This window comes from Oncorhynchus tshawytscha, unplaced genomic scaffold (genome assembly GCF_018296145.1).
Source record: "Oncorhynchus tshawytscha isolate Ot180627B unplaced genomic scaffold, Otsh_v2.0 Un_contig_2580_pilon_pilon, whole genome shotgun sequence".
In the NCBI taxonomy this organism is placed as follows: Eukaryota; Metazoa; Chordata; class Actinopteri; order Salmoniformes; family Salmonidae; genus Oncorhynchus; species Oncorhynchus tshawytscha.
Window position 1 is genome coordinate 220001 of NW_024609691.1, and position 10577 is coordinate 230577.

At 44.8% G+C, this 10577-nt stretch overlaps 1 protein-coding gene across 3 annotated transcripts in view; it reads right to left on the reverse strand.

The window, feature by feature from the left end:
• LOC112239180 (disintegrin and metalloproteinase domain-containing protein 12) overlaps positions 1-9064 on the reverse strand; it is a 91792-nt gene extending 82728 nt beyond the window's left edge. For all 3 annotated transcript variants that reach the window (XM_042316976.1, XM_042316975.1, XM_042316974.1), the window contains exons 1-2: positions 8999-9064; positions 6255-6459 (exon numbers count right to left, since the gene is read on the reverse strand). In XM_042316976.1, coding sequence (XP_042172910.1) covers positions 6255-6459; positions 8999-9054 — 261 coding nt within the window. In that variant the 5' untranslated portion in view covers positions 9055-9064. The remainder of the gene's footprint in view (positions 1-6254; positions 6460-8998) is intronic.
• Between the last annotated feature and the right edge of the window lie 1513 nt (positions 9065-10577).

The window sequence follows — 10577 nt, forward strand, 5'->3', positions numbered from 1 at the left end:
AGGCTACTCTGAGAGACAGGCCTAAACCAGGACAGACAGGCTACTCTGAAAGACAGGCCTAAACCAGGACAGACAGGCTACTCTGAGAGACAGGCCTAAACCAGGACAGACAGGCTACTCTGAGAGACAGGCCTAAACCAGGACAGACAGACTACTCTGAGAGACAGGCCTAAACCAGGACAGACAGGCTACTCTGAGAGACAGGCCTAAACTAGGACAGACAGACTACTCTGAGAGACAGGCCTAAACTAGGACAGACAGACTACTCTGAGAGACAGGCCTAAACTAGGACAGACAGACTACTCTGAGAGACAGGCCTAAACTAGGACAGACAGACTACTCTGAGAGACAGGCCTAAACTAGGACAGACAGACTACTCTGAGAGACAGGCCTAAACTAGGACAGACAGGCTACTCTGAGAGACAGGCCTAAACTAGGACAGACAGGCTACTCTGAGAGACAGGCCTAAACCAGGACAGACAGGCTACTCTGAGAGACAGGCCTAAACCAGGACAGACAGGCTACTCTGAGAGACAGGCCTAAACCAGGACAGACAGGCTACTCTGAGAGACAGGCCTAAACCAGGACAGACAGGCTACTCTGAGAGACAGGCCTAAACCAGGACAGACAGACTACTCTGAGAGACAGGCCTAAACCAGGACAGACAGGCTACTCTGAGAGACAGGCCTAAACCAGGACAGACAGGCTACTCTGAGAGACAGGCCTAAACCAGGACAGACAGACTACTCTGAGAGACAGGCCTAAACCAGGACAGACAGACTACTCTGAGAGACAGGCCAAACCAGGACAGACAGACTACTCTGTGAGACAGGTCTAAACCAGGACAGACAGACTACTCTGAGAGACAGGCCTAAACCAGGACAGACAGACTACTCTGAGAGACAGGCCTAAACCAGGACAGACAGACTACTCTGAGAGACAGGCCTAAACCAGGACAGACAGACTACTCTGAGAGAGACAGGCCTAAACCAGGACAGACAGACTACTCTGAGAGACAGGCCTAAACTAGGACAGACAGGCTACTCTGAGAGACAGGCCTAAACCAGGACAGACAGACTACTCTGAGAGACAGGCCTAAACTAGGACAGACAGACTACTCTGAGAGACAGGCCTAAACCAGGACAGACAGACTACTCTGAGAGACAGGCCTAAACTAGGACAGACAGGCTACTCTGAGAGACAGGCCTAAACTAGGACAGACAGGCTACTCTGAGAGACAGGCCTAAACTAGGACAGACAGGCTACTCTGAGAGACAGGCCTAAACTAGGACAGACAGGCTACTCTGAGAGACAGGCCTAAACTAGGACAGACAGGCTACTCTGAGAGACAGGCCTAAACTAGGACAGACAGACTACTCTGAGAGACAGGCCCAAACCAGGACAGACAGACTACTCTGAGAGACAGGCCTAAACCAGGACAGACAGACTACTCTGAGAGACAGGCCTAAACTAGACAGACAGACAGACAGACTCTCTGAGAGACAGGCCTAAACCAGGACAGACAGACTACTCTGAGAGACAGGCCTAAACCAGGACAGACAGACTACTCTGAGAGACAGGCCTAAACCAGGACAGACAGACTACTCTGAGAGACAGGCCTAAACCAGGACAGACAGACTACTCTGAGAGACAGGCCTAAACCAGGACAGACAGACTACTCTGAGAGACAGGCCTAAACTAGGACAGACAGACTACTCTGAGAGACAGGCCTAAACCAGGACAGACAGACTACTCTGAGAGACAGGCCTAAACTAGGACAGACAGGCTACTCTGAGAGACAGGCCTAAACTAGGACAGACAGGCTACTCTGAGAGACAGGCCTAAACTAGGACAGACAGACTACTCTGAGAGACAGGCCTAAACCAGGACAGACAGACTACTCTGAGAGACAGGCCTAAACTAGGACAGACAGACTACTCTGAGAGACAGGCCTAAACCAGGACAGACAGACTACTCTGAGAGACAGGCCTAAACCAGGACAGACAGACTACTCTGAGAGACAGGCCTAAACTAGGACAGACAGGCTACTCTGGGAGACAGGCCTAAACCAGGACAGACAGACTACTCTGAGAGACAGGCCTAAACCAGGACAGACAGACTACTCTGAGAGACAGGCCTAAACCAGGACAGACAGACTACTCTGAGAGACAGGCCTAAACCAGGACAGACAGGCTACTCTGAGAGACAGGCCTAAACCAGGACAGAGAGGCTACTCTGAGAGACAGGCCTAAACTAGGACAGACAGGCTACTCTGAGAGACAGGCCTAAACCAGGACAGACAGACTACTCTGAGAGACAGGCCTAAACTAGGACAGACAGGCTACTCTGAGAGACAGGCCTAAACCAGGACAGACAGGCTACTCTGAGAGACAGGCCTAAACCAGGACAGAGAGGCTACTCTGAGAGACAGGCCTAAACTAGGACAGACAGGCTACTCTGAGAGACAGGCCTAAACCAGGACAGACAGACTACTCTGAGAGACAGGCCTAAACTAGGACAGACAGGCTACTCTGAGAGACAGGCCTAAACCAGGACAGACAGACTACTCTGAGAGACAGGCCTAAACTAGGACAGACAGACTACTCTGTGAGACAGGCCTAAACCAGGACAGACAGACTACTCTGAGAGACAGGCCTAAACCAGGACAGACAGACTACTCTGAGAGACAGGCCTAAACCAATAGTAAACAAACAAGAATGTACCAACTGGGGACATTTTGTTAGTCCCCACAAGGTCAAATGTTATTTCTATGGGGTTTAGGGTTAAGGTTAGAATTTCATAAAGGGTTAGCATTAGGAGCTAGGGTTAGGTTAGGGGTTAAGGTCATGGTTTTTGGGTTAAGGTTAGAGTAAGAGTACGGGTAAGGGTTTATGAAAATAGGATTTTGAGTGGGACTGAATTGTGTTTCCCCACAAGGTTCGCTGTACAAGACTGTGTATGTGTGTCTGTGTGTGTCTGTGTGTGTGTGTGTGTGTGTGTGTGTGTGTGTGTGTGTGTGTGTGTGTGTGTGTGTGTGTGTGTGTGTGTGTGTGTGTGTGTGTGTTCGTGCATGCGTGTGTGCGTGTGATTGTGCTCTCTCCCATTACAAAACCTGGGTTTCTGATGCTATTATGTATTGGCCAATTAGAGTCTTTGATGCCACAGGCCACCATTTCGGAGCAGGAGAAGGAGCCGCTTCAAGGACAGCTGCATATGGAACTATTAGGAATCTATTGTATTCTACAGCTGCAAACAGAACTATTAGGAATCTATTCTGTTCTATTGTATTCTACAGCTGCATACGGAACTATTTCTATTCTGTTCTATTGTATTCTACAGCTGCATACAGAACTATTAGGATTCTATTGTATTCTACAGCTGCATACGGAACTATTATACTCTATTCTGTTCTATTGTATTCTACAGCTGCATACAGAACTATTAGGAATCTATTGTATTCTACAGCTGCATACAGAACTATTAGGAATCTATTGTATTCTACAGCTGCATACAGAACTATTAGGAATCTATTCTGTTCTATTGTATTCTACAGCTGCATACAGAACTATTAGGAATCTATTCTGTTCTATTGTATTCTACAGCTGCATACGGAAATATTTCAGAGGCACTTAAATCCACAGCTAATAGTCTCGTCGTCATTCTTTTCCAGTCCAGTGATAAAACAGAGGACAAAGTCAAAACAGCTTTAAATCACAGGGACAAATCCCAGACACGTGTTACATTTGGTACCTTATCTCATACCTAACCCCCTTCCTCAGCCTCTCCCACCTTCCCTCTCTCCTCTCTTCTCAGACGGTACAGGACACTATGGTATCTCTCTGTCGGTGTCTCTCCATCTCTCCTCCCGTCTCAGACGGTACAGGACACTACGGTAACTCTCTGTCGGTGTCCCTCCCTCTCTCCTCCCATCTCAGACGGTACAGGACACTACGGTAACTCTCTGTCGGTGTCCCTCCCTCTCTCCTCCCATCTCAGACGGTACAGGACACTACAGTATCTCTCTGCCGGCGTCTCTTAGAGATAGGTAACATAGATATTCAGACAGTACAGGACACTACAGCATCTCTCTGCCGGCGTCTCTTAGAGATAGGTAACATAGATATCTCAGCATCTCTCTGGATCTCTTAGAGATAGGTAACATAGATATTCAGACAGTACAGGACACTACAGCATCTCTCTGCCGGGGGAGATAGGCAACATAGATATTCAGACGGATGCAGTAGACATGACAGCGTCCGTGTTACACGTTAATTGAGTTGGGGGCATGTTAAACGTTAACAAGTTAAACAACATGAATGGAACTGGCGAATGGCGTCACCACGGTAACACATAGTGGTGTTCAAAGGACCGCATATACTCTCCTACCACACTACTCAAACGACACACACTAGACAGGACACACGGAGCTCCGACACAACGTGGGAAGTATGAACAAAAGAAAGAGTTATTTACAGAATGAATCAAACAGAATGAACCAAATAGAATGAACCAAACAGAATGAACCAAACAGAATGAACCCAACAGAATGAACCCAACAGAATGAACCAAACAGAATGAACCAAACAGAATGAACCAAACAGAATGAACCAAATAGAATGAACCAAACAGAATGAACCAAACAGAATGAACTCAAACAGAATGAACCAAACACAATGAACCAAACAGAATGAACCAAACAGAATGAACCAAACAGAATGAACCAAACAGAATGAACCAAACAGAATGAACCAAACAGAATGAACCAAACAGAATGAACCAAACAGAATGAACCAAACAGAATGAACCAAACAGAATGAACCAAACAGAATGAACCAAACAGAATGAACCAAGTCTCTAACTCGTGAGTGTGACTATGATTCTGTTCACCGAAACACATTTTCAGTCTGGTCGGCTAGAGAAAGGGAAATAACCGCATTTATGTGTGAAAACCGATTATCCAAAAATATCTTTCCATTAACATTTTCCTACCGAACACGGTATGATCTATAAACAGTAGGTCACCGCTAACACAGTAGCTGTAGAGTAATATAGCAGTGCATTATAATGCTTCTAGGATGAAACGGTTGACTCCATAAGAGAAACAGAAAGTGCTATTCTAAAACAGGGCCTAATGGCAGATGAAACAGTGTGCGCATTCGGGAGGAGCAGGGGCATAAATCCACATAGTAACAGTCCCAAATAGCAACCCTACTCCTCATGGGCCCTGGTCAAAAGCAGTGCACTGTAGAGGGAATAGGGTGCCATTTGGTATTCAGTTATCAAGAGTACTTGATGAGCATGAATCCACATTGTATCTCTACTGACTGAGGTTTGATCTGAAGACCTCCTAGTCTCGACTGACTGAGGTTTGATCTGAAGACATCCTAGTCTCTACCGACTGAGGTTTGATCTGAAGACCTCCTAGTCTCTACTGACTGAGGTTTGATCTGAAGATCTCCTAGTCTCTACTGACTGAGGTTTGATCTGAAGACCTCCTAGTCTCTACTGACTGAGGTTTGATCTGAAGATCTCCAAGTCTCTACTGACTGAGGTTTGATCTGAAGACCTCCTAGTCTCTACTGACTGAGGTTTGATCTGAAGACCTACTGACTAGTTGATCTACTGTCCCTACTGACTGAGGTTTGATCTGAAGACCTCCTAGTTTCTACTGACTGAGGTTTGATCTGAAGACCTCCTAGTCTCTACTGACTGAGGTTTGATCTGAAGACCTCCTAGTCTCTACTGACTGAGGTTTGATCTGAAGACATCCTGGTCTCTACTGACTGAGGTTTGATCTGAAGACCTCCTAGTCTCTACTGACTGAGGTTTGATCTGAAGACCTTCTAGTCTCTACTGACTGAGGTTTGATCTGAAGACCTCCTAGTCTCTACTGTCTGAGGTTTGATCTGAATACCTCCTTGTCTCTATCTGTAGATGGATGTAAAGACAACATTAATGTTTTTCTAGAGGATTCTAGAAGATCTCTAACCCATTCCAGATATATATACAGATACACTGTCTTTGACCCCAAGTCTCATGAGCTAAACATAAAAAAAATTGTGCAAAATGTTGAAATGGAACATTTAGCTTAAGAGACTACGGCTGTGTTGACACAAGAAGCCCAATTCTGATATTTTGCCTATATATTGGCAAAAGATTCTGATCTGATTGATCAAAGACCAATTAGTGGCAAAAGATCAGAATTGGGGCTGCCTGTGTAAACACAGCCATGGTATTCCATGTATGCTGCTTACCCTGGTGCTGAAGGCTCCGAAGGGGCTGTCTGATTGGTTGTGGCTGTTCTGGGTGTCTCCATGAACCAGCGATATGTTGAAGCCATGGCCACACGAGCCAGGTGTGAAGTGGAGCTGTTCTGACCGGTAGATCCTGTGGGATCCACTGGGGGGATCCGTTGACGGCTCCAAAACGTAGGATCTGTTTTCTAGTGAGATGAAGCCACTGGGAATACAAGAGTGATATTGATGAATCGATCAATCGATCATCAATCAATGAAGTAGAAGAACATTTCTTAAATGTCTGTCATGATGTTTTTTTCTACAGAATGTTGGACAATGGATCTCTTATTTTTATTTTAACCTTTATTTGACTTGGCAAGTCAGTTAAGAACAAATTCTTATTTTCTATGACAGTGGGTTAACTGCCTTGTTCAGGGACAGAATGACAGAGTTGTACCTTGTCAGCTCAGGGATTTGATCTAACAACCCTTCAGGTTGATAGTCCAACGCACTAACCACTAGGCTACGCTGCCGCCCCAATTGAGGTGCTTTGTGGGTAAACATTACTTTTACCTCGTCGATAAAGTCTCACTGTGGGAACAAATCAAGAGGCAGACATTTGGCTTAATAAGAAATATAGTAATATCCTCCCCGGTGGTTTCTCATTCTCCGTCTGTCCGTGATGAAAGTCTCTTATTTCTCACCGTCAACTTTTCTCACACTAATAAAAACAGCCCTGGTGATTTAAAGTGACGTCTTCGTCCACTGAAACTGGGCCAAAACTCTGAGTTTTTATCAACCTCTTGACAACATTCATAACCACATAAACTTAACATTAAAAAACACTCCCAAAGCCAGACTATAGCTGCCAACTAAAAACCCAGAAACAATTTGTCTTGGCCGTCGCGCCAGGCAGCATAGCACTCGTCAAACTAAGCCCTCTGCATCTGTCTATGCAGAAACAGGTTGTAGAGGGGCAGAAACAGGTTGTAGAGGGGCAGAAAAATGAGCGGCCTGTAAAACAGGGCCTTGCATCACAAACGGCACCCTATTCCCTATATAGTGCACTACTCTTAACAAGAACTCTATGGGGCTCTGGTTAAAAGTAGTGCACTACATAGGGAATAGGGTACCAATTGGGAATGCACCAAGGGCTTAACAATTACCCCTATCACTCCTTAGAGGAGGAAAACTGTTGGCACGTTTTGGGAACGACATTCCTGATGATGTCCAGAAAAATGAGCAGACTCGTTACTCCTACTTGATATGTGTGAAACGCTGAACGGTTCTTTTTTCCAGCTTTGCATGACTTTACTGTGTTAAAGACTTGTATTACTCTGACTGTAGATCGTTGTCTTGGATCAATTAACACAGGGATATATTTCCATTTCCATTCATCACTGATACCCTGACTACACCGTTAAAGACTTGTATTACTCTGACTGTAGATCGTTGTCTTGGATCAATTAACACAGGGATATATTTCCATTTCCATTCATCACTGATACCCTGACTACACCGTTAAAGACTTGTATTACTCTGACTGTAGATTGTTGTCTTGGATCAATTAACACAGGGATATATTTCCATTTCCATTCATCACTGATACCCTGACTACACCGTTAAAGACTTGTATTACTCTGACTGTAGATCGTTGTCTTGGATCAATTAACACAGGGATATATTTCCATTTCCATTCATCACTGATACCCTGACTACACCGTTAAAGACTTGTATTACTCTGACTGTAGATCGTTGTCTTGGATCAATTCATTTCCATTTCCATTCATCACTGATACCCTGACTACACCGTTAAAGACTTGTATTACTGACTGTAGACTGTAGATCACTGATACCCTGACTACACCGTTAAAGACTTGTATTACTCTGACTGTAGATCGTTGTCTTGGATCAATTAACACAGGGATACATTTCCATTTCCATTCATCACTGATACCCCGACTACAGCGCTTCTGTCGCGTGCGCCAGTGTTACAAAATACATTTAGAAATCTGTTTTTCAATTATTGCAGCCACACTGCTCGCTGCGTCAACGAGCGTCTGCGATGCCAAGGGCTAAAATAGAAGTCCTTTCTATTTCTGACGCAGATCACGCTGCAAGTCCTGCCTCTCCCATCTTCTCATTGGTTTATAGAAGCAGGTACCCACGTGCCATCTCCTCATTGGTTATAACCACGTGGGTGACTGAAAGACGAACTGTTTTGCCGAATTTCGTGGTAATACTAAGAAAGTGTAGATGCCAATCACCATATAAGTTCAAAGATGAAAAAGCCTAGAAGGAGAGATGACTAGAAATGATTCGGTTGACCGTTTTATGTGTTGATTAATTGGCGGAGTAGAGGACCTTGTGCATTTCAAGTAAAATAACAAGTCAATGTTTAACGTTGTATCCCAGGACAAATTAGCTAGCAACAGCAAGGTAGCTAAATAAGACAAATTAGCGAGCAAGTGCAAGCTAGCTAAATAAGACAAATTAGCTAGCAAGTGCAAGCTAGCTAAATTGCCATAACGTTAAATGTCTCGGGGGACAAAATATATTTATGCACGATGGCGCACAAAATATATTTATGCGACGATGGCGCACATGGCGCACGATGGCACCTGCACGAGGGCGCAGATGCGCACACGCGATGGCGCACCGGTTTAGGACGGCCAGGGTTTCGTGTAAGGTGTGTTTATATGGTAACTGTTAATCTTTAGTTTCAGAGAGAAACCGAGAAGAACACACACACACACACTCACCTGAGACCTGAGCAGGTACTGAGGCTGACGTCAGAATAGATGTGTCCCTGCACCATTCCGTGGTAATAGCAGTTAGGTCTGAGAAGAGAGTTTAACATACTGTTAGGACAAGGCCAGACTGTCAGGGTAAGTAGGAGGGGCAGGAAGGTAGGACAGAGAGTTTAACATACTGTTAGGACCAGGCCAGACTGTCAGGGTAGGTAGGAGGGGCAGGAAGGTAGGACAGAGAGTTTAACATACTGTTAGGACAAGGCCAGACTGTCAGGGTAGGTAGGAGGGGCAGGAAGGTAGGACAGAGAGTTTAACATACTGTTTTTTTAAATTTATTTTTTATTTAACCAGGTTTTACCTTTATTTATTTTTTGAGAACACCTTTATTTAACCAGGTAGGCTAGTTGAGAACACCTTTATTTAACCAGGTAGGCTAGTTGAGAACACCTTTATTTAACCAGGTAGGCTAGTTGAGAACACCTTTATTTAATTAACCAGGTAGGCTAGTTGAGAACACCTTTATTTAACCAGGTAGGCTAGTTGAGAACACCTTTATTTAACCAGGTAGGCTAGTTGAGAACACCTTTATTTAACCAGGTAGGCTAGTTGAGAACACCTTTATTTAACCAGGTAGGCTAGTTGAGAACACCTTTATTTAACCAGGTAGGCTAGTTGAGAACAAGTTCTCATTTACAACTGCAACCTGGCCCAGATAAAGCATAGCAGTGTGAACAGACAACACAGAGTTACACATGGAGTAAACAATTAACAAGTCAATAACACAGTAGAAAACAAAGGGGGGAGTCTATATACATTGTGTGCAAAAGGCATGAGGAGGTAGACGAATAGTTACAATTTAGCAGATTAACACTGGAGTGATAAATGATCAGATGGTCATGTGCAGGTAGAGATACTGGTGTGCAAAAGAGCAGAAAAGTAAATAAATAAAAACAGTATGGGGATGAGGTAGGTAAATTGGGTGGGCTATTTACCGATGGACTATGTACAGCTGCAGCGATCGGTTAGCTGCTCAGAAAGCAGATGTTTAAAGTTGGCGAGGGAGATAAAAGTCTCCAACTTCAACGATTTTTGCAATTCGTTCCAGTCACAGGCAGCAGAGAACTGGAACGAAAGGTGGCCAAATGAGGTGTTGGCTTTAGGGATGATCAGTGAGATACACCTGCTGGAGCGCGTGCTACGGTTGGGTGTTGCTATTGTGACCAGTGAACTGAGATAAGACGGAGCTTTACCTAGCATGGACTTGTAGATGACCTGGAACTAGTAGTTCTGGCGACGAATATGTAGCGAGGGCCAGCCGACTAGAGCATACAGGTCGCAGTGGTGGGTGGTATAAAGTGCTTTAGTAACAAAACGGATGGCACTATGATAAACTGCATCCAGTTTGCTGAGTAGAGTATTGGAAGCTATTTTGAAGATGACACCGCCGAAGTCGAGGATCAGTAGGATAGTCAGTTTTACTAGGGTAAGTTTGGCGGCGTGAGTGAAGGAGGCTTTGTTGCGAAATAGAAAGCCGACTCTAGATTTGATTTTGGATTGGAGATGTTTGATACGAGTCTGGAAGGAGAGT